Consider the following 26,877-nt stretch of genomic DNA (forward strand, 5'->3'; position numbering starts at 1 on the left):
TGAATTAAATACAGTGTAATCACTAATACTGCATAGCGTCTACTGAGAGACTAAAAAGGCCTAAGACAGATCAATTCCAGACAGGTAAAATAAAAAGCTAGAACACCAAAAAGAAAACAAAAAACTTATTCCTTCCAAAAAGTAGTAAGCACTGCCATTTACAAATAGTAGTGTTTATGTTAAAATAGAGAAAGGTACCTAAAAAGAAATAGCCTTGGCAACCAAATCCAAATGGCATGAGTGTAAATCAAAGCAAAACAAGAACCACTACTCCAGAAACGTGCAGGATGTTTACCCTGGATCAATTACTATTTTAAATGGTGGTTAAAAGAGATATTACAAAACCAAAGTGGGAAAAGGCTAAGAACTGCTATTCTGCATTAATATACAATGTGTTTATGATAGCATTTTCCAATAGAAAATACAAGTGTTTTTACACCACTCCAATATTTGTAAAAAGTATTTTTCATGTGTACACTTAAAAAAAAAATCACATTGTTCAATCTGAGGCAAATGAGCCACAAAAAAGTCTAATTTTGCTTATGACAGATGTCAACCTTAAGATGTTAAAACACTATGCTAAAAATACAGCTTGCAAGCTGTAACTGCACATGTTCAAACAATTTCATAAACATTAAAAAAAAAAATCCCAAATTATGATATGTATTTATTGCCTGAAGTCAGTCTTCATTAATTCTTGTCCCTACAGGACAAAAAGGTTTTCCAGTTAAGACATTTGTCTGTTTAAGTTCTAGGGGAAGAAGGGAAAGTGTTCTGAATTTTTCAATAGACTATTTTTTTTCCTTAGGGCTCAACTGTCACTTAAGCATCACAAGAACAATTTGAAATGTAAAACTGATTAGCTATACACAATTGAATTGGTCACAAAGGGATCTAAAAAAAAAAAAGTTAAATCATAAGATCCATTCTCCATATAGCTCACAGTATCCACTGGAAGTTTCTCTAGAATTAGAATAAGTTCGCTAAAAATAAGGCTGAAGATGGAATTTCAGCACTATGAAACAGATGAGATGGGATTAAGAGGAGAACCCATTTGTGTAAGTACTTTATCCAGCCACTGGAGGGGCCCATGAAGATGAATTTCTATCCAGCACGGGGTGCTTGTGACATCCTGTCGGTGATATTCAGCTCCCCAGCCCTAGAAAATGAACAAAATGGTATCAGTCAATTTGAGGAGATGCTTGTCTTTTAAAATAGCTGCTAACAAGAAGCTGGAAATCATGATCTCAAGATACTTATCTGAAGGTAATTCACAGTCTAGTAACACTGATCTAAAGGAACGAACCCGAGGCTGGGAAGGAGCAGGAGGGAAGCTGCACCTGGAAGCCTGAATTAAGTCTCCCGTGCTACAGCCTCCTGTGGAGTTCACTGCTGACTCAAGGATGACTCCTGGCCATGGCCACATCTCTTCTGTTTCAACCTCCTGCTCCCTCTCCTCTGCACTCTCAAACTGAGCAGTATTTGTCATAACTGACAAAACCAACATCTTTTGGACAAGATGCAAAATCACCTGGAAAGCCCAAGTTTAGACTCCACACTAAAACTGAGACAGACAACATCTTGATTAAACAATGCTCAGAAAACACTCCTGTGAGAATAACAGCACAGCTTGACTTCATAAACTCAAATCATGTCTTTTTTCCATAACCAGGGTTTTTTTTAAACTAATAATCAATTTGAAGAAGTTAAAAAATTTCTTCAATAATTATGCTGTTTTCTAATCACATTCCTTTAGTGGATTTGTTATTCACTTTGCTACTTCAAATTTAGAGCATGAACTCAAATCTCCTTTAACAAAATTACAGCAACCACAATGAATAAATTCCTGTCCTGAATACTGAAGTAACTGAATACACAGCCAACATTCAATACAGCAATCTGTGCTTTTCCTTTCTTGCACTGATTTCCCTCTCCCCCAGTTAATCACTTTAAATATACTTATCACTGAAAAGAATCACATGAGGCCAGAACAGTGCTAATGGAATTACTGCTAAATACCCAAACCCACAATAAACTTTAATATCCTCAGAATAATTTACCTTTACAAAACTCATTCGAATGGTGCACATTTTGGTGAGCTCATACACTGCTTCAAATCCATGGTTGACAGACTGAGCTAAAAGCTGAGCAAACTCCTGATTGTTAAAAATTTTCAGACTGCATCCACTGGGAATCTTGCATACAGTTGTTGGATGAAAGCCATGGTGGTAGTTGCAGTTCCTGCTCTGTACAAATATGCTGCTATCACTTAAACACTCAGCATAGACTTCTCCACCAACATAGTAGAGATGAACTCCTTGAAAACAAAGATAAAAACATTTCAAATTATTTTGTTGTCTCTGATTTCGAGGCAGTTGTCGTAAATTCTATTTTTATGGAAAAAAAAAAAGAGTAAATTTCTGCATGAGGACGTTTTCAGAAAAGCTTTTGCTCGCACTATAACACACTTTCAACACAGCAGGCTCATAATACACCAGCCACTAGATGTCCTTCTCTGATCAATTAAAGAATAGAAAGAAAAAATTACCGCCACATTTCAACTGCTATTTCAAGCTTTTTCCTATAGAATTTATGTGGATTTTAAAACTCCAATTTTATACACCTGGCAGCTTCTGCCTATGCCAAGTACAACAGAAATAGATGTGTCCTGGGAGAAGGGTCAGTGATGGACACAAATGAGAAAGTATATCCATAGTCTGCTCTGATTTTCAGTACATTTTATCAAGCCAAAGGACAACTAAGCCCAATTAGTTGCTCAACTTAATTACCATCAGGCTTTACAAACCATAACATCAACAAAGTCCCTAGATTTAGCACATCTGTGTGTGTACAGCTATGCACACATTTTAAAGTCCATACAACATTATTACTAACTAAAAATTAACATATAGAAGCTGCCCATCCCCTTTAGCACCCAAACACAGGTTCTCACTGCTCCTTCATCGAAACATCTGCCTTCCTTCCCCCATCCCAATTTTACATAGTTGGGATATAGCTCAGTTTAAGTCTTCCCTGCAACACCCTGAGAATCCACTATGGACTATCCCATGGTGTGCCAGAGGAGGCTGCAGCAAGTCAACAGATGCAAGTTAATCTTTCAGACAGCAGCAACTGTTGTGAACATTGCTAGACCCACTTGGGACCAAGGTAGGATGGAGGCTACAGAGGAACCATTGGCTTCAACAACTACAAGCAGCTGTCAGAGAATCTGGGGTGGGCAAGAATGCATTTTCACAACACAGCCCTATTTATTTAAAAAGACAGTGACCACCACTTGCCAGCTACAGTAAAAAACCTTAGCAAATAGGATTGGGTAGTTCTAAGGAGGCAAAACCTCAAGACCTTTCGAACATAAGCCATAAATAAACAGTACTTTATCCCTAAGCAATCTTACTTGTTGTCAGAACAGTTACCATACAGTTACCATAAAGCAAAGCTTAAGTTCAATAATTACTATTAGAGATGCAAACATTTTAAAGTTCATTACTATTCTACAACGTGATGATGTTTCTGGTTACACTTCTGACCTTAGGCAGATGCACAAGATTTCTCTGCCAATACCATCAAAAGGAGTGAGCCAAAACAAAAGAACCTGACAAACCACCCACACCCCACAAATTACTTGTTCCCCTTTATAACATTATTTTATTAATAAATTTTTTTGGACAACTGCATTGCAGAGCTAATGTTTCCAACAGATACAAATAGAACTTCTGGTCTCCAGATTATCTGCAAAATTTTGTCATATTTATAGTAGTTTCTAATTAAAATAATGTTATGTGACAGGGTGGATTTTCATCAATCAAAAGACCAACTTCACCAAATGCTCTTAGGTAGTAAAAAGGCCTCTAAATATGTGCAAGAGAAACAGGGTTCTCTTCTCAGGACTGAGTTAATCACAAAAAAAAAAGATATTCAGAGAAAGCGTTCTACAACTTAAGATAATCCAGGCACATTCCATCAAAGAGAAAAACTGTGCATCTCTATGTGCTATCAGCCAAAACAGTAAAGGAAAACTAGAAGATCTTGCAAAACCTGCTGTCTCCAGGAATCCCTCCCACACACATCCACGCCCCATGGATTCACTCTGACAAATGAGCCCTTGCAATTTTGCATTAGCACTTCAAAGTCCTGCTGCCAACTCACCAAGATATTTGAACATACTGTAGACAGCAGGTAATACCTTACAACAACAAAACAAACAAAAAAAATCTTTGACATACTGTAAAGATGCATGAAGAATTTGATTTAAGAAATAGATATAATGTAGAGTATCATGGCATATCCTGCAATGTTTCTTGGTGCTGAAACACAGAATTCTACACATTATTCACCCTAACAGGCAAGCCCCAGTGACAATCTAGTTTGGTAAGGAAGGGGTAATACGCAGTCTTTTTAATTAGTGACAAAGAAAAATGTATGCAATTCCTGACTACTTAGAATCAAACTATGCCTAAGTAAGTTGTTTTCTGATACTGGAGAGGTGGATAATGTATCACATCTCAGATTACCTCTAGCATTCTCATCTGAGAATAATCACTGCTGAAGTACAGAGAAGCTGAAATAAAACCAAGGACTTGGTTTCTAACTCATGAGTAAGACAACTCAGTTTTACCTTTGCCAATGTGCCATCGAGTGTTCTCGATCGTTGAGTTGCGATTAACGTTGGAGAGCAAACCTAAGCAGAACCTGTTTTTGTTATTGGAGGGATCTGTAAACCCATCTACTAAGACACTTGTGGAAGATGCATGGAAAGCCTCCCCAACACGATTATTTAATTCATAATACACAATGGAACACCAGTGTTTGGGTTCTTCATAGGCAACGGGCTGAACATCTGAAAAGCAAATGGAAGTAATAGTTTACATAAGTGTTAAAATATTAAATCTAAAACTGTCAAGCAGACCTCCCAAAACACCATCAGCTAAGTAAAATCTTAGTAAACAGTTACAATGGGCAAGAAGTGTCCTGATTATAATCTTAATTATTTTGACCTTCATGGATTTTAGCTTACCTGTTGATTTTATGATTATTTTCCAATTTTAAGCCTGATATTAAACAAAAACAACCTTACACACACACATAAGACTATTGTGATAGCCAGTAAAATGCACCTCTTCTGTCCACTTTTAAAAGATCTGTTATAACTGGTACTTTGGGACTCAATTTTCAGAGCCTTTGTGCAAATATTATTCCAGCAACAGACAAAGGTAGCAGAAAAGAAATTAAAAAGTCCAACTCACTGTAAGCCACACTATGCACCTGAGGCTTTAAAAGCAAAAGATGAAAATTAAAATAAGCAAGGCAAGTTTTATTTCTCCATTTTGTCTCTTACAGCCCCAGTTTGAACTGCTTCCACCCACCTATCAGCAAGATTTACTGGCCCATTTGAAGTTATTCATTCAGTTTGGTCATGAGTTGCAAGAAGCCAAACTATGTCATTCTACACCAGACCATACAACTTACCTCTGGTAGATATATTTGGCATGATTTGAGGGATCATTGTATTGCTTGTGTCCATAGACTGTGAATTATCCTGCCCCATTTGCTCATCAGGGGGCATATATGCAGGAGGTGGAGTATCAGCTACAAACATGAAAAAGTAAGAATAAACCTCAACAATTTAGAGTACGTATTTATACATTCTACAGTTGTAAACCCACAAAAATATTCCCCAACCAGAGATGCTAAAAAAATTGGACTCATTTTCAAAGAAATCTGAACACAGCCAGCTGTCTTCACAGTAAACTCCTTCAACAGCTGAACTTTTACCTACGGGACCAATAACAAGATTGGAAACTTGAAAAAAATATGAGATGCACTTCTTTTCTTTCTGCCTTTTTTTCTTTAATACCTGCACTCCTGCATTTAGGCAAGATGACTCTGCTTCCCTCTTTTTGTCACACGAACATAAGCTTTCTTGCCTACCCTCTTCTCCATGTTCAAAAATAAAGCAGTAGAAGAAATAACTATTTGCTTAGTATAACGAAGGCTTAGAACAGTTATTTTTTTTTCTGCTTCTGCAGGCTGAGTTAATTACAAAGTGTGGATCTGTTTTCTTCCATCAGCACAGCACTCAGTGTGTCAACACCCCACTATGCCCCATAAATGCATATACTCCAGAGATCCCAGCACTTGGCCAACAGGGATACCCACTGACTGGGACACTTCCTGGGGAACTGAGCAACCAGAAAGAACAAAGATTAGGCCACTGAGCTAGTGGAAAAATAAAATCTTTAATCTGTTAAATTCTTGGCTTTATAAACCACTCCAATAATCAGACAGAATCAATAAGACTTCTTTCCTTTGTCTGTATCAATTGTTTTTTCTGTCTTTTCCAACTCAGTTAAACAGAATCAGTTTAATCTGATCTGTTCCCAACAAAAATGTTACTTTTTTCCAGTTAAAAACTGTATTTTAATTGTTTTTATTCAGTGAAAGACATCAATAAAGTTCCTGTTCAGCAGCCTGCCTTTGCTTTCTTTTCATTGCTAAATATTCTTCTAAATATGGATTAGTTATTCTATAGTGAAGCCATGCAAAATAACTCACCAGTATTACATCCATGACAAAAAACATTTGGAAAAATAAAACTGTAACAATTAACTCTGACCAGTGACAAAACTAGGAAGAAAATCCCATAAAATACAAATGAAAAAGCCATTTATTACAAATATAATGAATTCCTGAGGTCATAGGTCACAACAACATGTGACATCTCAATTATTTTTGTTAAACTGACGTTCAGGCTGTGCTCACCTGGTAGCTGAAAGGGACTTGATGGCCCAGAGCTGGCTGGGGAGCTTGGGTAAGTGCTGCTGGCTGGAGAAGGGGGGTAGGGGCTGTTTGGAGAGATGGAGAAGGGAGTGCTGTTGGGCTGCTGGAAGGAGTCGGGAAATGTCGCGTTGTGTGGCATGTGGGGCTCGTTGTGGCTGAGGTTCCTGAACTGAACTAGCAGACTGTGCTGGGGGTTGAATTCACTATGTCTAGGCACTAACACTGGAGGTAGAACTGCAAAAAACAAACAAAAGCCAGATACATTTAGGTTAAAAACTGAGACACAAGGTAGGAGATACAAATAATGCGCTATTCTGCTCATCATGATAATTTCAACAGTAGCTGGGGTGGGAAGAGGAGCAGGGGATGAATCTGGCATGCCTTTACTCCATCCTCTCTCCTTTATTTTTTTACATCATGCATGATGGAAGACTCAAACTTTACCCTTGCAAAAATCACAAAAACACACATACTTCAGGCAACTCAAAGATCACCTTTTTTAAAAAATAATAAACCAAACCAGTCTGGCACATACTGAAATACTGACGCAGAAGTGTAAAACTCACTGCCTGCATACGTTCGCAAATCAGAGAAAACAGAAATACAGTCCCCATTACTACAGTCAAACTATAGAGTTACAGATTGTCCTTTCCACTGAAGACAAACAAAATCTATATTGCCATATAAAGCTATAACTAAGCTGGAGTTTTAACTTCAGGACTGGTGGAGTCTGGAATTCCAGTGCTGCAGCAGTGCACTTGAGCACTACAGCTGGTTGCCGCAGAGTTACAACCACTTTGGCAAGCAAGGGAAGCAACTTCTCACCACTGTCCGGAGCAACACTCTTCATCTCTTCCACCCAATCCCCCTCAATTTTTCCCACGGCAGCACACTTTACCAGCAGGCTCATTACCTGACACACATCTGACACATACCTTGCTCTAACTGATCATGTCTCTTGGTTCCATTAATCTCTGCTGTCTCCTAACTGGAAGTCATGTGGGGAACTCTCATCCTAGAATTTTATTCATTTTATTTTTTCTCTATCTCCTCAATTCATGTCACACATTGATTAAGTAGCAAGCCCCTGAAAGGCGGCCACCAACCTCCTTGAAAGGACTGAGATTTTGAAACAAGTTTCTCAAAGAAACTGAAAGAACACATCACTGCTTTCTATTTTACGAAAAATCAGAACTTTGCTACTAACTTTAAGGGCAGCAGACTTAAGAGGTCTGTGGGAAAAAGGTGATTAATCCCAAAGAAAACAGCTGGTACCAAATGGACAACACACCTCCCCCAAACCCCACCAGTAATGTACACTTTGAACATTCCTCTCCCAAACTGCTCATACACCACTTTTAATTGGTTGTAGAGTACCAGAGGAGGAGGAGAATGGAGTGAATAGTAAGTGGTTGCTAAAGATTCTGTTCAGTTTTTAGGACAGTAACTTTCAAACATACCTGGGCTCTCCACCCTCTTGTAGTGGTATGGATTAATGCAGACTTCCTTTTGTTTGGATCCAAAAGGAAATTCACAAATATCCAATGGCTTCAGCTCATGATGGCTTTGTAGATCCGGCCAGCGCCACACACGACAGTAAATCACATGGGGAAGGCCTTTTCTGTGAGAAACCTGGAGCCGTCCATCTAAAGAGCGAGGAATAGTAACGCACTTGCTGGGCTGTCCTGGACTGCTCAAGGCTTTCTCCAGTTCTTCCATAGCACCTTTTTTCTTTTTCAGCTTTTTTACCAAGGCATCAACAGCTTTTTCTGCCCATTTTTCCTCTTCATCTCCTTGTTTCCAGCCCAACAGACGCTTTACAGCTGGGCTAGTAAAGGAGAACAAACTGGCCATTGACGTCATTTGACACAAGTCTTCAAAAAGTTTGTTGGGTTTTGTCTGTAGGGTTTTTTTTGTTTATTTGGTTTTTTCCAAGTAAGTGTCAGTGTATACCCAAAGCAGTTATTGCAACTGATGAGCTGTATTATTTCCTGGAGGATGACAAAGGAACATAGAGATGGTCAGTGATGAAGTCTTCACATCAAAAATGATGATCGATGCTTCCAATTTAGTTCTAGTAAAAAGGTAATTTAACAAGGAATTAGCAAACAAGCAAAGGCTGTGGTAAAACAAAAAGGCAGATATTAAAAGACTTACTGTTTCAACCCTAGCATTGCATCTGATTTTGTTTCAAAACAAAATCCCAGAAGTACTATGACCTCGCCCCAAAAAAGTGATTAGTCCTCAAAGCTTGCACTACTGATTAGTGGGAAAAGGGACCATTAAGGGATGACAGGGACAGCACAGTTCCCGTTAATATTCCTTAAACTGACGACTTTCGCTCAGAAGACAGGCTTGAGGAATATGCTTTAAAACTAATAATATATCCCTGTCATGGTGCTGCATTAGCAGACTAAACTTGCCATGAAGAAACAGGGAAGAGGCAGAGTGGAAACACCAGTTCCAAAGCCAGTACTGCACGGAAATACTCAGCTTCTCAAATGGATCCTTATTTCCAAAAATGAAAAATTCCTAAAGCATCTGCTTTTTCTAGAGCTCTAATTAGTTACCCCATGTTTTCGAGAGTATTAAAAAAAAATTAGGAAGAAACTGTAGATAAAGAAAACAAAGCACAGTTAAAAGAAAAACCCAATACAAAGCACAAACTAAACCTTCTCCAACCACTCAGAAAGATGGTCAACCTTTTTTTAGCTGTAGCTAATTTTATGCTGCACTTCCTTGTATCTTTTAAGAATATCTGAAGTGTTGGATATTTTTAGCCTTGGCAAAAAAAAAACCCCTGTTTTCTTCTCCCCAGAAAAAAGAAGGGGGGAAAAGACATGGTGGAGTAAGCACTAGAAATGTGACCTTTACTACAAACTGTCTCAGAAAGGAGAGGAGCAGAACAACTCCCTCATGAATGGTGTTTTACCACTCACCAGCCCTAATGCAAATCCTCCCCCCAGCAATTTAAGGAGTACCGATGACAAGAGGAAATGATGTGCTGTGGCAACGAACTGATAAGAACTTGTAAAATCCCTTGTGAATACTAAATAAGCAAGTATAGACAATGAGCAGCTGGCAAAAAGCAAGAGCAGAGCTAAGAGAAAGGATGTCAATAACAAAAGATGCTTCCTCTCTTGCTACAGAGACTGCCAAACAACATTGTCTCTCCACTTTTGATAAACCACGGTGAATTAGAACACCTACCCTAGCCCAAGACACCAAATCTGCACATAAGAGAAAAAAAGGGGGGGGTGGGGGGGAGGAAGCAAGATGTTAAATATCTCTGTGCTGGTTCTCTTAGATTGCTACCTTTAATCAAGATCTTTTTTTCTCCCATCTTTGATAAACTAAAAGTCATCTGATAAGGCTTTTTAAGTGTCTGGGCACATTTACAGGCTCACTCAGGCACTTGGACAGATACTTTTATGTAACAGAACCGGGTACTAAGTACCATCAACCAAAGCTACAGCAAACATCCCTAGGCAAGGCATTTATGTCCTGCATGGAACCATCCTACATTTTCTACTGTGGCGTTAGAGGGTGAGGAAAGCAGGGAACAAACCCAAGGACACTTGGTGTTCCTTTACAGGAAAAAATCCATTCATTTCACACAGTAGCTTAATCCCATTGGTACCTCTTTGATTATTCAGCTTTGTTTCAGTAATATAAAAAAAAAAATCGGAAAAGTAAAACAAACAGAAAAACTGTTTGAAGGTCTTTCTTTCTAGAGCTCTCATAAAAAATATGGAAAAAAAGAAATTAAGAGAATAGAAGTCTTCCACTGCTTCAGCCACTCCCTAGAAGGTACTGAGAAAAAACTAAAGAAAAAAACTCAAATAATTACATATCACCTTTTTTTTTTCAGAAATATCACCATGTCTGCACTTTAAGACTAATTTAGTTCCCTAGGACTATTACACATGAGAACCTTTGCACCCTTCAAAGTAACAGGAAATACATAAAGGGAGATAAACTTGGCCAGGAACTCAGACTGAATTTTTTCTTTTACTGAGGATAAAAGTTTACTGTTTTAAAAAGTAAAAGCTGTTTATAGTTGCAGCTAACTTACTTTCAAGCCTTGCATACATTCAATAGCTGCAAGATCAGCAACTGCTCACACCCCTAGAAAAGGAAATGAACCCACCTAGAATCTCAGACCAGAAGACAATTAAAACGTTCTATTTTTGTTTCTCAGCTGTGCTTTCAAAGAACCTTAAGCATCATCAAGGCAGAAGATGCCCTGGAAATTCCTCTAGTTAAGCTGAGCTCAAAGGAGATCTTCAGAAATGTCCCCTGATCTATCCCATTACAGGAGCCCCATCCATATTAAGAAACAAAATTTAAAGATCTACAATTCTATGCTATGATCATGTAAAATTTTATTTTGTTTTTTAGTATTTTGAACATAATGCACCCATACTAGGGAAGATATTTTATTGGTTTTATATAACTTCAACATCATTTACCTGCAAGTATGCTCATGGAATAAACAAGCTCACTAAAAGAAAAGGAAGTTGGAACAGTTCTACTAAGAAGATATTTTGCAGTAACTAGTATTTGTAGGGAAAGCGTCAAGGGAATTATGATAAATTACTGTCCTATAAACTCTCATTTTAGAGCTAATCTGCTTGGAGTAATGCAACCCTAAAAACTTCATATTTGTCTGAGGGCCCATGAACAAAAGCAAAGCCTGGTAAAACAAGTATTTTAGAAGCATCAGAACACATCTGATCAAAACTGCTTCAACGTCTTCAAAAAAAGTTTCCACGTACATGCTTGTAACTAAAACCACTGAAAAATGAGACTGTTGAAGTTTAAAACCTTAATACCATTTACTGTAACTCCATTCTGGCCACCCATGAGGCTTTCAAGACTCTTCAGTAGAAGTGTATTTTAACCTGTTCAAAAAAACCAAGGGCAAGAAAGAAACTACAACAAAATACTAATAGGCTTTGAGAAGTACAAATGACATTGAATTTATCTCATTACATACCTTCCAGAAGTTCATTTTGGAAGGCAAAACACTGAAGGTTTACAGCTTTTGCCTTTTCCTAAGAAAACAAGGTAGAATTAAAAAGCTTCATGAATCATGAGCTCGCTTCGTGAGCTATTTAAGACTACAAAGGAGTAGGTTCAGGTATTTATGTAGAAACCAAACATTTCCATGTAGAAACTGTAATTCATGTAGGGTTTTTAGATTTCTGAATGTGTGGTATAAACCGCATTTAGAACATTTACTTGCATTTGCTGTAATTTCAACATCTAATTTGCAAAAGGTTTCTAAGTAATCATGACATCTGCCAGGAACAGCTTCCCCAGATCATCTGTACTTACAATCAATTTCTTCTGAGGCTTAAAAGCACAAGTTATGAGCTGTGATTGCAGTACCACAGAGCATCACTGAGCTTTGAATACAAAAACAAATGCTTTAAAGAGTCACATTTTCATTCAGTGGTGCACAAATTACTCGTATTGCTGCACCTCTAGACACAGCTGGTAACAACTTTCATGGGGAAAAAAAGCTTACTTAAATTTCCTTAAGAGGCAGAGGGTCTATTATGCATTACCTTCTTTTATTAAATAACTTTTCAGGTGAGCTACAAGAGAAAATCAACTGAAAACCATGCTATTACATTAAAAAAAACCAGTTACAAACACTCTTTAAGGAGTGAGTGTAATGAATTACATGGAGTAGCATGAGGGGGCTTTTAATGGGCAAGTATAAAAGGAAGTAGTCACTGTATCAAAATTAGACTTTGGGGCATGCATTATTTATATTTTTAAAGTTCTTGTTAATGACTACAGCAAATGGAAGGAAACTAGCTGGGTGAACAGGTCCATTGTTTGAATCCCCTCCGTAATACTTCAGCCAGCCAGACAGATATAAACACAGTTGGCCAACAGCAGAACTTACATTTCATTTAAGAAGATGGAAGAAATCTACCACCTTCCATCTGCCATCACAAATACTGAGCAACTTAACTTCCTTTTAGCAGTTCTTGTGAAATTTTCTTAGCCTACTGCCTTAAACTGGCAAGTTCAGTAGGTTCATTTCATGCCATACCAAGGAATCTCCTGGCTAAAAGGCCCTGAGCAAGAGTCACTGCAGAACAGAAAATGTAACATTACATATAGTGTATCCATTTTCATGAGATGCATTTTGTATGTAACGTGTTCTCTCACTGATTCCAAACTAATTTTCCACCTGCAAAATCTAGGTTTGAAGTACCATTAACTCAGCAAACCATCATCCCAAGCAGCAGGGCAATGAATGATGCTTTCACAAGCACAAGAATAAAATGGGTAAAATAATTTTAAAATGGGAAAAGCAATGTCTCTCATCCTTTCCTATTGCCAGTATTAAGCCTGGGTTCAAATGTACAAGGACTACTCTCTTCCCACTAATTTACTTCTTCACAAATTCAGGAAGCCTCCTGTAGCATCATACCCAATCTGAAACAAGAAACTTCACTGCTGATGATTAGAAGCTGTTTTGAGACTCAACTTCATACAATAAACAAAGCACCACTTATAACCAGCAGCACAACTGGGAGTTCATTAAAGCTGCTGCAGATCTGCAGTTAAAGCTGTTCTGCAGTCAGCTCTTGTGCTTAACTTTATTGCCCTTCAGACTCAGAAATGCTCAGGTTTTTTGACTCCATACACACATTAACATACATACTCATACAGAAAGCTCAGAAACTCTACTGCAGTATATTACAGTGTATTATGCTATTTACACAGATCAATACTTTCTTTAAAACTACAACCTCACGCATCAATTTCACCTGGTTTTATTGAAATCCTTCTTTCCTTATAAATTTCCTGACAGGAACTGTGCAGGATTGTGCTTGGGTTTTATTATCATTTTCCCAAGTCTACAGCTTACATTGCAGCCCAGCATTCAGTCCTATGCAATGGCACACTTTAGTCTTTTCTTGAGAATACAGGAGAAATGTTAGCTCCACAATTTCTTCGTACACATCAAGCATAAACAAAATCCTAAGATGACACAGTGGTTAAAAAACTTGTTTAATAAACTTGGAAGGGCCTGCATGCTGCAGACCACCGCCACAGCCTCTCCACGGAAAGGATTTTTCTTCAACCACCCTGTGCAACATCTCACACAAAGAATACCACCAATGAAAAAACTTCTTTTGCCCTTTTTCCCTTAAGTAAAGGATGAAAGAGATTTTATAAAGGATATCAAAAAGGAACTTGTGGTATTTTCATCAGAACTGGGCTTGCATTACAAATGTACATCCAGTTGACCAAAATCTATGGCAAGTGCTTTCAGACTAGCACTAGACTTCTTGCTTCAAACATGCCTTGCAAGGCAATATAATCTAACTGATAATATATGTAAACAAGAACAGAAAAGAACTGTCTGGTATCTTTAAAACTTTTACTAACCATGACTGTCCTCTGAACAGAAAAACCTACTGACAATTGCAGACAGGGCTTTCTCACACAATACTTTTGCTTTTAATTTCCCATCTGTACACCATCTAACACAGCTTAAAAAAATGCCGAAGCATTTAGCTCTGTCAGCTGAGAAGTATTTAACCAGCACTCTCTTACAAGAAACCTAACAAACTCTGAGGCCAAGCACAAGCAGCAAGTAATACAATGTACATGGAAGATACAGCTCAGATAGCAAAGTGACGCTTTTGTTTCTTCTTAAAGTTTTTTCAAAAACTACTGTCAAAAAATAATACCAGTGATAATGATTTATATCACAAAAGAGGTCCAGACAAAGAGATACCTAAGATCACTAAGAGAGCTCCACTGCACTTCCAAAGCACCCTCACTTCCATCTGATGCCAACAAAAGCCCAGAAAAATTATAATCAAAGAACAGTTCTGAATTTGTTTTGCATCATGGTAAAACTTAAGTGTGATACAGGGGAAGGGAGAGGGAGGGAGAAAACACAAAAACTTGCCATGCCTAAAAAAGTCCTAACTATTTCTTAAAGCATCCACATTTACAACAAAAAAAACATCCAATGCTCCCATGGCCTTGGTCTCTGTAGCTGCTCTAATTACTGAGCAATCAGCTTTTGTAGAAATTCTCAAAATTATAAATTCCATCTTAGAACCAAAACCTGTCTCCCTTAAGTGTTTTCTCAGAAGTGTCCATTTTCTCACACTTCTATTTCAGCTAACTGGCACTTTCCAACAGAAGCGTTATGCTGGAAAATGCCACCATCAACAGTAGTCAGCCCTGAAACTGCCTCCTGTTTTTAAGGTTATTTAAGATCTACCCCAACCAAAGCAGATAACTACAATGTAGAATCCATTCCTAATTAAAATTCCAGAGAAAAGCACTGCTGCATTTCACTAAACATGAAAACAAAGGCCTATGCCTCCACTGGTAGGTTGGTGGATGTGGACAAGCAAGTGGGTGATTAGGAATGACCTCAGTACTACACTTGGGAGACAAAAATGGGAAAATAAAGGGCATCTTGTACTTTTCACAAACCCCAAAGTATGCTAAAAAATTAACAAGCTGGACAAAGCCTTCCAGAAATTTAGATGTTCATGTGCAAGACCTTCATTAAAGATTCTAAATACTATGAGTTGGCAACAAAAAGTATAACCTGGAAAACAGGACACTCAAAAAGCTTTAAAGGAAGAAGAAAAATAAAGATGTGTGTGTGTGTATACACTTCCACTCCAACTGAATTGCATTAAGCCTGTGACAAGTTTACAAAAGCTACAGGATTGGAGGGAACACTGACAATACTAATTCAGCAAGCTTTTTTTTCCCCTTGCACAGAGTGAATGAATGGCAAAGTATTCTAAATTTGTCAGTTTGTGACATCCACTGACCCAGAATTCAGAGACACTACTTCATAGTTGGTGTATCAGTAGCAGGGACTCTGACAAAGATCCTCTGTCAAGGATGACAGTGCTGGCAGGCTCAACCTTGGTGGTAGGTCAGTAGGGATACAGACTTGGCAAGCAGCGTCCTGCACCTTGCCAACCCACGCTGGTCAAGCGCGCTCAAGTGCCAGCCAAACTTTTCTACGTGGTCACAGGAACATGGCGAAAAAGGCTTCCAGAAAGCAGTGCAGGAACTTGCACTGTGACTAATGATAACGGCCAAAGCATTAAATTACTGTTCAACTTGCTTTTAATGAGCTGTTTATTGTTAGCCATGAAGATATCTCAAGTGCACTCAGCTCACACAAGAACAAATCTTCTCATTTTGAGCACGAGCTCCTTACCTGTTTTCTAAAAAAAAGTCGTGTAAAGACCTTTAAAGAAACATTAACAGATTAAAAGTCATTCCACCAGATCTAACACAGACATTTGAGGAAACTTATACTTTAATTTAAAAAAAACAAACATTAAAATAATCAACAAGGCCTTAACTAGAGGGAAAGGAAGACACAGGGACTTGCACAGAATTGCCACAGAAGTATTTCTGCAGGTATGTAATTCAGCCAAGAGCAATAAGAGTTCCTAGCATTTTCTTAAGACATCTATAAAGAAAATACGGCAGTTTTCTGCAATTTAAAGTGTCCTCCAAAGTATTAAAGATCACAACATAATTTGCAAAAAACATTCAAATAAATCCAAAAGGTTCCTTAATTGAGCATGAGCATTCCATCTTGGGAAACAATTTTTTCCAGCTCAAATAATATTCTGTGATGATAAAAACTCTGCACAGTTCACCCACTCCAGGTGCAAGAATAAAAATCTGACTTCCTAACAAGTATGAAATAGTATAGGGTCAACAATTACAGTTCCTTCAAGTTCCATCAGAGGTTAAAACTCCAAAGCTCAAAAAAAAAAAAAAACAAACAACCCCACCCACCACAGCTGTACACAGCAGCACACCCTGTTGTGATCTTTTGTCATCAAGAGGAGAAAGAAATGCTGAGGAAGCCTCTCTTCCTTCTTTTCCATTTCTCAGTCCCATCATGATTGTCCATCTGGGCTTCCACTAGGAAAGTCCTCTTCAGAAAAAGAGAAAATTCCTATCTCAAATGTATGTCCTCCACGTTTGAAAGGAAAAGAAAAAAACAGGTATCCCAGTGAACACATGGTTTCTTGGGGTTTTGTTTTGCAGAAAGAAGTGGCATTAAGCACTTAGCAGCAATTTCAAGGCCAAGTGAACAAAATTTCAATATCAGAGGTAAGAGTAAACCACTATCAAACGGTAGGGATTAAGACATTACATCCAACACAGACAAGGCACTCTCAAAAGTTACAACACACTAATTGTGAAACATCTTCAATTAAGTTATTTGCTGCTTCTATTAACTTCCACTACCACTAGCTGCCAACTTCATAAAGCATTACAGGTTTTGATGAGCACAGGCACATGACTGCAAGTGTTTGCACCTTTTTCTTTACTCCAATCAAACTGTGATTCCTCAGAATACCAGGAGGATATTCTGTGCAGAACTTCTGTAACTGACACATGAAATGAACAACGCTCATTTCAGTTTTCAGTATTTTAAAGCCATCCATGGAAGGTTAATTATCTGAAAGTAATAAAAGAATGAAAACCAGCAAGAGATTTCATCTAAAACCATCATATACTGACAATCTAATTTCCCATGACAGACGAAACTTTGCTGATCCAAATTTTGACAGTTAATCCTTGGAGGTTTTGTTAAAGCAGCGAGTCCAAGTGATTCACTGCATGGAATTTCTAAATCCTTACCTATTCTACCAAAAGATTCAACAACTATTACTGAACCTATTCAATAATATAGTCAACACTACTACTGAATCAGTTCTTCCCTATCTCATTTTCCTGTGAAACACCATTCAATTACCTTAAGGTCACATCAGAAACCCCACAATTGGAACAGAGCACAGATCACTTGATTTCCAGTCTTGTGCTTTTAACCGCAAGAGCGTATTTCCTCTATTAAATTTACAACCCGCAGAAGACAAAAATTTGCCGTTCTAAATCACCGAAGCTGTGCATCTGTTGTCAGGCAGCTGTCAGGGCTGGGCGCACGCGAGAAAGGCCAGGGTGGACAAGTGTGTGTTTGTGAGAGCTGTGTGTGTGTGAGCCCTCACATCGCCTCCCGCCTCTTTACCAGCGGCTGCAAACGTGCGGGTTTGTTGCTCTCCCCTCGCTCGGCCAGGCCTGACTACAGCTAAGAGAGTCCTCGTCTTTAAAAAAAACAAAAATAAAAAAACCAAACAAACAAACAAAAAAAATACCCAAAAAAACCCACACCAAAAAAACCCCACCAAAACAAAAAACCCCAAACAACAAGAAATAAGAGACACTCCCTCGAGCCTCTGCTGAGCACTGGGATGTTCGCTCCTGTACCGGCACCACGCGTGTCCGAGCAGCCCCGCGGGCGGCCCCGCGCTCCCCTCTCCCTCCCGGGGCTGCTCCTTCCCCCACAGGCCGCTCCCCGTCCCCTCCCGCCCCGCCAGGACCACCGTGTCACTGCGGGCCCGCTCGAGGCCTCGGCCCCGCTTCCCAAAGGGCCCGTCCCGTCTGCCCCCCCACACCCACCGCCGCCCGGAACCCGACTCGCAGCGCCGCGACCCCGCGGCCCGCAACCTCCCCCGCCCCATCCCACCGCCCCGACCCACCCGGCGCGGAGCAGGCGGCCTCCCCAGGGCGGGTGTCCGTGAGGCGCCGGCTGGGCCGCGGCCGCCGCTGCTGCTGCTGCAGCGAAACTTTGCCGGGGGGAGCGGCGGGACGGGAGCGGCGGGACGGGAGCGGCGGCGGCGGGGCCGGCGGGGCCAGCGCCGGGACCCGGATGTGCGCGAGGGGCGGGGCCGCGCGCGCGCCGCGGCGGCGGCGGGAGGAAGCGGGAAAAGGGCCGGGCCGGGCCGGGCTCCGGGTGCCGTGTGGGAAGGGGCCCTGTGAGGAATGGGCCCCGCGCTGTGAAAGGGAGCGAAATAAATGCAAATAATAAATCAACAAATAAGTGTGCAGGGTTCGGTGTCCAGAAAGTAACGTACCACATAACGGAGGAATGGAAAAGGCCCCGAAGGTCCCGCTGCGTTGGCGGGCGCTGCTGGGGCCGAGGGCCGGTGCTCTCCCCCAGTACCGTGTGCTGGTGCCGTACCTAGCGGCTGACACCGGCCCTGCGCATGGGGGCTGTTTTCACAGAATCACGGAATCAGTTAAGTTGGATAGACCTGGGAGGTCACCGAGCCCAACCTATGACCGAACACCACGGTGTCAACCAGACCATGGCACTGAGTGACACGTTCAGTCTTTCCTTGGACACCTCCGGGGCAGTGGCTCCGCCACCTCCCTGGGCAGCCCCTTCCAATGTCTGAGCACCGTTTCTGTGAAGAAATTCCTCCTGATGCCCAACCTGAACCTGCCCCGGTGCAGCTTAAGACTATGTCCTCTTGTCTTGTCACTTACTGCCCGGGAGCAGAGCCTGACTCCCACCTGGCTACAACCTACTTTCAGGGAGTTGTAGAGAGCGGGATGGTCCCCCCTGAGCTTCCTCATCTCTTATGGGATGGGTGTTATCCACAATGTGTTGGGGCTGTTGAGGTCCTTCAAGGGGCTGCATCTCTGAGTAAGTTGTTAAAATACACAGTAAAGCTTCAAGAAAATGTGTCAGGAGTGTTATGGATGGCTCTAGAAAGGATTGCACAGATGAGGATTTTCCTACTGTGTATAATGGAACACTATGGGACAGAACTCTTACTGTCCTCATCATGTAACATGGAAGTCACCGTTTCCTCAAAGCTACTTTTGAATTGCACAGAAGAAAGTTTCAGAGAGGCACCGGGCCAAAACCACACCCAACATGCCACAGCAGTGCCTGCCCTTGGTTAAGCATACTGCAGGCACAAGTGTTTCTTGTCATTTTTAACTGAGTGAATTATTAGATATGAGGGTATATTAAAGAAGAATTGGATTCCACACCATGACTTGATGTAAGAAGGTTTTCATTTTTTAAATTGCTCTTAATACACAAATGACTTTTGGAACTCCAAACACCTCAATTTCCACTAAAGCTAAAGAATGTGCTTTCTTCCACTGAAATCAGTTACAAAAATTAGTTGTCCATGCAAAATCCTCTCATGGTAGGGAAGGACTGGCCAGGCCTTGTTTGCCTTACAAGAGATGAGGTGCCATAGAGCAACACATGCAAGGCTGACCCATGCTCAGCTCTGCTCTTCAGGACCAGGTGGAACCACTCACCACAAACTATTGTTGAGGTCTGAACTCTGATGCCTTTGAAAAATTTAACTCTATATGGGCAACAGGAACATCCACAATTAGAGGAAAGTATTTCACACTACAGCTCAAAAAGTGATTTTAAGAGGAAACTTTTCCTACAGGACAATTACTTTGTAACTCAAAGGCTGCTTTCCTCAGAGGAGGCTGATCATGGCTGGCTTCAGAGACACTACTGAACTAAGCTAAATCCTACTCGTGTAACTACAGAAATTCCTACAGGAAAGTTTCTCCCTCTGGCCAAAAAAAATTGTGTAGGAACAGATATGTGGGGCAAACCCATCATTTGTACATAAATTTGTATCTCTGTTGTAGAATATGTAACTACACCAGATTTTCTAACTTGCCACAGCTAGAAATCTGGCATGCCAATTGTATCTGGCACGCCAACTGAATCTTGCTATTGGATTCCTTTTGGAAAAAAAATAGAAGCATGCAAATGTAATGAAAAGTGATTTTCTATATATATATTTACATATATAGATATAATATGTTATATACATTAAGCTAAAAAGAAGCCACATTTGAAACCCTATCTTTTGTTTGTGTAACTTAAAGGTAAAACATCTCCCAAAAAGAAAAAAAAAAATCAAGAAAAGGCAATATAAAATTGATAGATATAGGGAAAAATATCAAATGAGCCAAGCCGAAATTTCAATTTCAAGTATATTTGAGCTTTAAAGAAATTTTCTTCTGGTTCAAAACTGCATGGCTCTTGATTATTTTGAATGTAAACAGAAGTTCTTAAGAAGTCAATTAATAGCCCAGCAGGATATCTCTACTAAAGTTCATGGCTGCAGTGAAGGAGCAAGGCTTTGGTGTAATTTAGTTCCAGAACTGAGCTAACCTTTGGGGACTCCTCCATATCTCTGCACCAGCAATTGTTCTGCTTTGTCCCAGCAGTCCAAAATATGGGACAAAAAAACCTCACAATAACTGTTGGCCTTTTTCCAAGTCTTTTGTGTAACTTAATTAATAAACCAAGTAACAAACAACAAATTGGCAGCAGGCATTTTAGGTGTTCATGTGCCAACCATCCTGTCTCTAGAAAACAAAATGTTCTCCTCTGCTAAGGAGTTACAAAACAGTTGTATACTGCTGGGTGAATCTGTACTGAGGAACACCGTATCACAGAGCTCCAATGCACTTCCTGCTGCGGAGCTTTCAGAGTTCCAATGATGACGAAAGCTGAATGTGTGCATGCAAGAGCATGGGAAGACAAGGAAAACTGTAAGATTTTCAAATCTAAGTTTTCCTAAACATTCTCGAATTAAAACTACAGGCAATTGAGACATGTCTGCTTGCAGCACACCCTCCTCAGAAAACAGTCATTCTTAAGCACAATGCTGAGACTGTTTTGGAGTGTGGTAGCAAGGAATGTGATAATTCGGCTGAAAAGTAGGTTTCCTTTTTTTTTCCATGCCATTTTGTCATAGACTAATGTTGAATGGGCAAACCCCAAATGTCTGAAGTCAAATTATCTCTTTGTAGTCAATGAAACCGATAAAATACAAAATAATTGACATTGACTATCTGATGATTCAGGTCTGTGTGCCCTTAAGGTCACAGGAAAATTAACACCACTTTCAGCACTGCCTATTCATACATGGTCTCCATCATTTGGATCTCTAGTGACACAGTCCAGTGGATCCACTCTAGTAACATATCAAGTTCAATAAAAGAACAACAAAGAGACTCAAAGCACCCTGAACACATTTTCCAGAAATCATGTGATTTCACAAATTCCTGAATTTTACAACTCATGGAACCATCAATCTTATTTTATCATTGTCAAACCCAGATTTTCCAGCGGACATGCCGCTGTGTTAATCTAAGGAAAAAGGACTAGCTAACCTTCCCCTTACCTGAATGTTTTAATTATTGAATTATGTTAGATTCTGCAGAGACAACTGCACATGTTTAGACTTTGGGGCCTGCCTTGTAAAGTCAGTTGAAGTACAACTACTTGTTTGATATTCCTTTGTGCACGAGCTAATGGCAATGAGGGCAGAAAAACACCTTCCCAGAAAGCTGAGTTACTGTAGGTGTTTATGTCAGAGTGAAAAATAACCTCAAAGTCTGATCAAAGTGCAAAACAACCAACAGAAGAACTACCTAAAGCTATCAGACTTAGTTGAGAAGTGTGAAGTTCAAGAACTATCTTAAATTCCATTAGTTTTATTTTACTCCCCAGATTTTGAATACAATTCCTATATTTCTTAATGAAATTTTTATTTGGTTAGAAGTGAATTAGTATGAAAATCAAATAGATTGAATTATAAAGAAATAGTCTTGAAAAAAAGTTGCTTTATTATGAAACTTTGGCCTTCCTGTAACTTCTAAAATGGCTGTATTGTTCAATTTAATTCTCTATCAACTTTCTAAATTGCTGGGGGAAGAAGGGGGAATGTTGTTTAAAAAAGAAAAATAAATATACATAAACAGTTGCCATGTCTCTACCCACATAAAGCATTTGCAAAGCCACTTTATGTTAAAAAAATCCTGTAGTGTGAAAGATGGCTTGGATATTTAAACCAAATCTAGCTTAACAACAGAATTGGGGGAAGTGGATAGGATAGCTCAAGAAAGTTCCACTCTCACAGCTGTCAGCTGAGAAGAAATGGGGGAAGGGGGAAATGCTGAGAAAGGAATTTATGGGGTTTTTTGGCAGTGAAGAGAGGAACATGCCATCCCTGTTTGAAAAGTTTCAGGGTGGGAAGGGCTAAGGAGGGGCTAACATACTATACATACCTTTATGTATATTTTTGAGGCAGGAAAACAGTGTTGTGTTTAAGCAGAGTTCAGCAAGTGAAGAGGGAGGCAACATTCGCTCTGGCCATTTGGTTCTCTTAAATAAGCCCACAATTTACAGCAGGCTGAGAACAAGCACAGGAGGTGGCAAGAGGCTGCCTCACAAGAAGACAATACAAATGTTGTGTACCTTGCATCACATATGTAAGAAAATGGAAATAACATTTAGTGTCTGGAGGAAAGATATTAAAAGTGTTTATCTCCAAGGCCCTCAGAGGTGTAGGCTCCTGCAAAGTCACACTCACTGGCTCACAGCCTTTGAATTCCCAGAGCTAATTCTGAAATTAAGTACCCTTTTATTGTTACAGCCACACTTCTGGGTACCTTGCATGACAACTCACACAGAGAAAGGGAGAGAAGAATTAGTCTTGTTTCCTGAAGCTACAGGTAGAAGACATTAACATGAAATTGTAGACCAGGGGAGAGAGGGAAGGCAAGCCAAAGGTATTCTCCCCAGCAAGTTTAAAGTCGCAAACTTTTCTTCCTAGACTGGAAGAAGAAATGGGATGAGACATGTAGCTGAATAATGCTACATCTATGGGGATGTTAGAAACAAAGACATAATTATGTAAAAGTTTTGTAAGTTCTGCTCCATTCCACAGAATAAAATTGTGAATATACTAGGGATGGTATATCCAGTTCAACAGATCTGAGAGTCACTAAGGATGCAAAACTGCACATATAATTCAAGAAAAAAAAAGTCTGAAAAACATATAAAAAAGGCAACATCCTAAGAAAGGAAAAAGGACACTGCAGGAAGAGTAAGATGTGTATGAAGTAATGAGTAACAGAAGCATTTGCTTGAGAACTGTCACGAAGTCCACCTCAGAGTCGGAACCACCATCCATTGACACCTGTGGATAGAGTCCGGACAGGGCAGAGTCCTCCAATATCAGATCATCTTCTTGTAATAGGGTGAAAACCTTCCCAGAGAAATGGAAAAAATGTCCCAGCTGATTAACATGAAGTATTATAGTGCTCTCAGAGAGGAAATGATAAAGAAGATATTTTTAACCGGCTCAATTCCTTTGAATATTCCTCTGCTGTTGTTATTTTTGTGGACCATCCCCAGCTTGCCCTCACCATCGCATCAGCAGTACAGAAACATGCAGTGCCCTCACTCTTCTGAATCAGTGATTTTCAACTATTTCCAGAATATGACCTCGCATTACAAGAACACTTTCTGGAGTCTGACACCTGCTCCTAAGCTCAGAAAAAAGTTGGCCCCTGCCTCCTAAAAGCTGTCTGCAACTACCAGACCAATTTCCTACAGACAACAGAGAAGCTGGACCATGGAATTGGGATAGAATATGTAGAACAGAAAGAGAATGAATCCAACATCACAGTGAACCCCTTGCACATACCATAAGCCTGTGTTCACTATGAGCTTTCTTCTTTGATGAAAACTCAGCTCAAATTAGAAATTATCAAAATTGTGTCTTACTTCCCTAAAGGTTTACTCCCTTCCCCCCACCTGTTTACATCCCATACCATTAGCCAAACATGGAGATTCTGGGTGAATCCTTCAACATTATCTCCTGCATGGTCCCAGTTTTTCCTAGAGTTTTTCAGTGCCCAGCCCAAGCACTGCCATCCGAGCATGGTCCCTTTTGGTGGTCCCTGGCATTTGGGTGGGACGCATGCTTACTTCAGGATAGTGAGGAGATCTGACATGCAGCCTCACACTCAACATAATCATCTGCTGACACAGTCATGAGCTGGAAATCCATTTCTTGCAGCAATAGAAGGGACCAACATCCACAATAACTGTGCACTGAAAACTTGCATTTGTGGCTCCATGGCCAAAACCACAGGAAAACTATTTTTAGCACAATGGAGCTCTAAATAGTGGAAGCACTGAAATTTTAGCTCACATCATGGGCCAAATTCTTCTCCTGGTTACACCCACTCTATGGAGAAGCTTCAGTATAGTAAACAGAGACACTCTGAAACAGAATTTTTTTTTTTTTTTTTTAAGTGAAGTTTTTGCTTATGAGTAAAATAAGTATTTTAAACTTTGAATGAAGAAGGGCACGCATCCTCCAGCATTTCCTCTGGAAATAAATGAAAGGAGAAAGGAACAATTTGAAATAGAAGCTCTCTATTACTGTAACTGTATCTGTTATGATAAAGGTAATTCTACCCACTGTATATGTGTGAACCATACCCAGAGCTGACATCTCTCCATTCATTACACAGCCACTTTTGGCTTAGACCAGTGAAAAGAACACTGAGTTTATCTGTATCTTGAGAGAAGGTGACGCAGATGAGTGTAGCCTATGAGTAACAAATCAGGTTTTAATAGCTAGACCTACACTTAATTACTCACAAGCCAACTTTCTAACAGCTGTTTTATCACCTCAGGATTTCCCAACACAAAACAATTAGTGATGGCAGTGCAGAGCACTCAGGCTTTCTCATGTACGAACTGACAGGACCTGACTTTCTCCTTCTGGGTGTAATTCCAACGGAGTCACCAAGTTACAGGGTGCTGGGCCTTTATAACTTGCATTTAAATTTTGTGGCACACTCAGGGACACAATTTTTTTTTCCAGCCCCATGACCAAATAGTTGGGTTTAATAATTTCCTCTACCATATCAAGATCTGCATATACAAGCATAATAATGTCTATTGTAAATTAAAGTGCTTTTGGGCATAGTGTAGTACAGGTTTTGGACAGTGTGTTGCAAGCTATTTGCTTTCTCTTACCAAAATTTCCACAGAATTTTTTTTCCTTTTCCTTTTTTTTTTTTTTTGGTTGGTTGGTTGGTTGGTTGGTTGGAGTTTTTCTTTTTTTTTTTAGGAGAAGAGGAAACTGGATCAGTTTCTAAAATAGAAATTTTTGGAAAAGCCATCAGATGAGAAAATCACAAGATAGTAATATAGTAATGATAATGTTATTTCTCATTCACTATCTTATTGTTGATGAGTTTTCTTGCATTCTTTAAGCACTGCCCTATGACATATGTTTTAAAAGGAAGTACAGGAAGGAAAATTAAAAGGCAAACTTAACACATATTCAATTTGGTTACATTTTTTATAATCTGAAACAAATTAGGATTATTGTTACTGTCCAAATACCTTCATATGTAACACAGTAAAGGGCAAAAAATAAATTCATAAATGCTCCAGCTGCTTAGCTGGGCCCCGTGTAAGGCACTGCACTAAAATAGTCCACAACCGTAATTACAATTCGCCACATCTTGGGAATGACATTTAGGATTCTCGAGGCACTTTTAGATAATTTTTAGACTCTGCGTCGAAGTTCAGCTGTCACAAAGTCAGTTTTATTTTGTAACAGATTTTATCCTTTGGAATGTTATGTTTGGAGTGAGCTGAAGATATGGAAAAATACATGCAATATCGTTTGCTTACCCGACTGAAATATAACTCCTCAAACAAAGCTGAAACTTTTTTTTCGCCCCCTAATGTTCCTATTCCAGCCTGTGCTTGTCTACAGCTACTTAGATTTGGAAGAGGGGGCGACGGGGGGAGGGGGGGGGCAGGAGAAAAAACTCTCCCCTACTGCACTATTCTGACTCCATTAGTGCCGTCAACGAGAATTCCTGCTCTCTCTCCAGTAATTAAATAAATATTTAACATTGCGGGATTTAATTGGAATCCCAGAAGTTAACAATAGCCTCAGCTATCGGTGTCGCTATCTCAGGGGTTCTGTTTTCACAGGGGTATATTTAGATCTCGGCCGCATCGCCCACTTGCATTACGAATAGTACCACCCCCTCTCTTGAAAAAAAATAAAAGGAAAAACGAAAAAAAAATCCCAATCAAACAAAAAACAAGAAGCTCGGTAAAATCTGGAAACTTTCATGAAGTGACGCCATCTCCGCGGACCTCCTTCCGTGCTGCACAACGTACTTCAAAGCGTAACGAAGGCAGTGGCCGGCAGGCTCGCGTAAAAAAAAACCCCAAACAAAAACCCAACCACAACAACAAAAAAAGCAGTAAGGAATGAACACAGCATTACCTTCCAGCAACTACTGCCGCTCCAGTTTCTCACCCTTTATTTTGTCACTAGCTCCCTTCCAAGTGATCCCCATTCCCCCTCTCTC

General features: G+C 39.8%; 1 protein-coding gene across 3 annotated transcripts; it reads right to left on the minus strand.

Moving 5' to 3' along the window:
* On the minus strand, positions 1–26,877 carry SMAD5 (SMAD family member 5). Of its 3 annotated transcripts, none has more exons than XM_048320041.1 (7): positions 26,793–26,877; positions 8,259–8,789; positions 6,781–7,032; positions 5,488–5,607; positions 4,637–4,858; positions 2,061–2,317; positions 1–1,159 (listed from the first exon to the last, which is right to left on the minus strand). In XM_048320041.1, exons 2-7 carry the CDS (start codon positions 8,659–8,661, stop codon positions 1,016–1,018), a joined length of 1,398 nt encoding a protein of 465 aa, XP_048175998.1. In that variant the 5' UTR covers positions 8,662–8,789; positions 26,793–26,877; the 3' UTR covers positions 1–1,015. The 3 variants fall into 3 exon arrangements, with proteins under 3 accessions (XP_048175998.1, XP_048175996.1, XP_048175997.1); XM_048320039.1 differs by lacking the exon at positions 26,793–26,877 and adding an exon at positions 18,378–18,491; XM_048320040.1 differs by lacking the exon at positions 26,793–26,877 and adding an exon at positions 18,378–18,491 and having other exon boundaries at positions 8,259–8,872.

This window comes from Corvus hawaiiensis, chromosome 15 (assembly GCF_020740725.1).
Source record: "Corvus hawaiiensis isolate bCorHaw1 chromosome 15, bCorHaw1.pri.cur, whole genome shotgun sequence".
In the NCBI taxonomy this organism is placed as follows: Eukaryota; Metazoa; Chordata; class Aves; order Passeriformes; family Corvidae; genus Corvus; species Corvus hawaiiensis.

Bases quoted from the DNA above. Each gene is read 5' to 3' on its own strand.
- SMAD5 (XM_048320041.1), bottom strand. From the start codon at position 8,661: ATGACGTCAATGGCCAGTTTGTTCTCCTTTACTAGCCCAGCTGTAAAG. The intron at 5,608-6,780 runs GTGAGCACAGCC...TCATGTTTGTAG, and splicing joins AAGTCCCTTTCAGCTACCAG to CTGATACTCCACCTCCTGCA. The intron at 4,859-5,487 runs GTAAGTTGTATG...TTTGCTTTTCAG, and splicing joins GCCAAATATATCTACCAGAG to ATGTTCAGCCCGTTGCCTAT.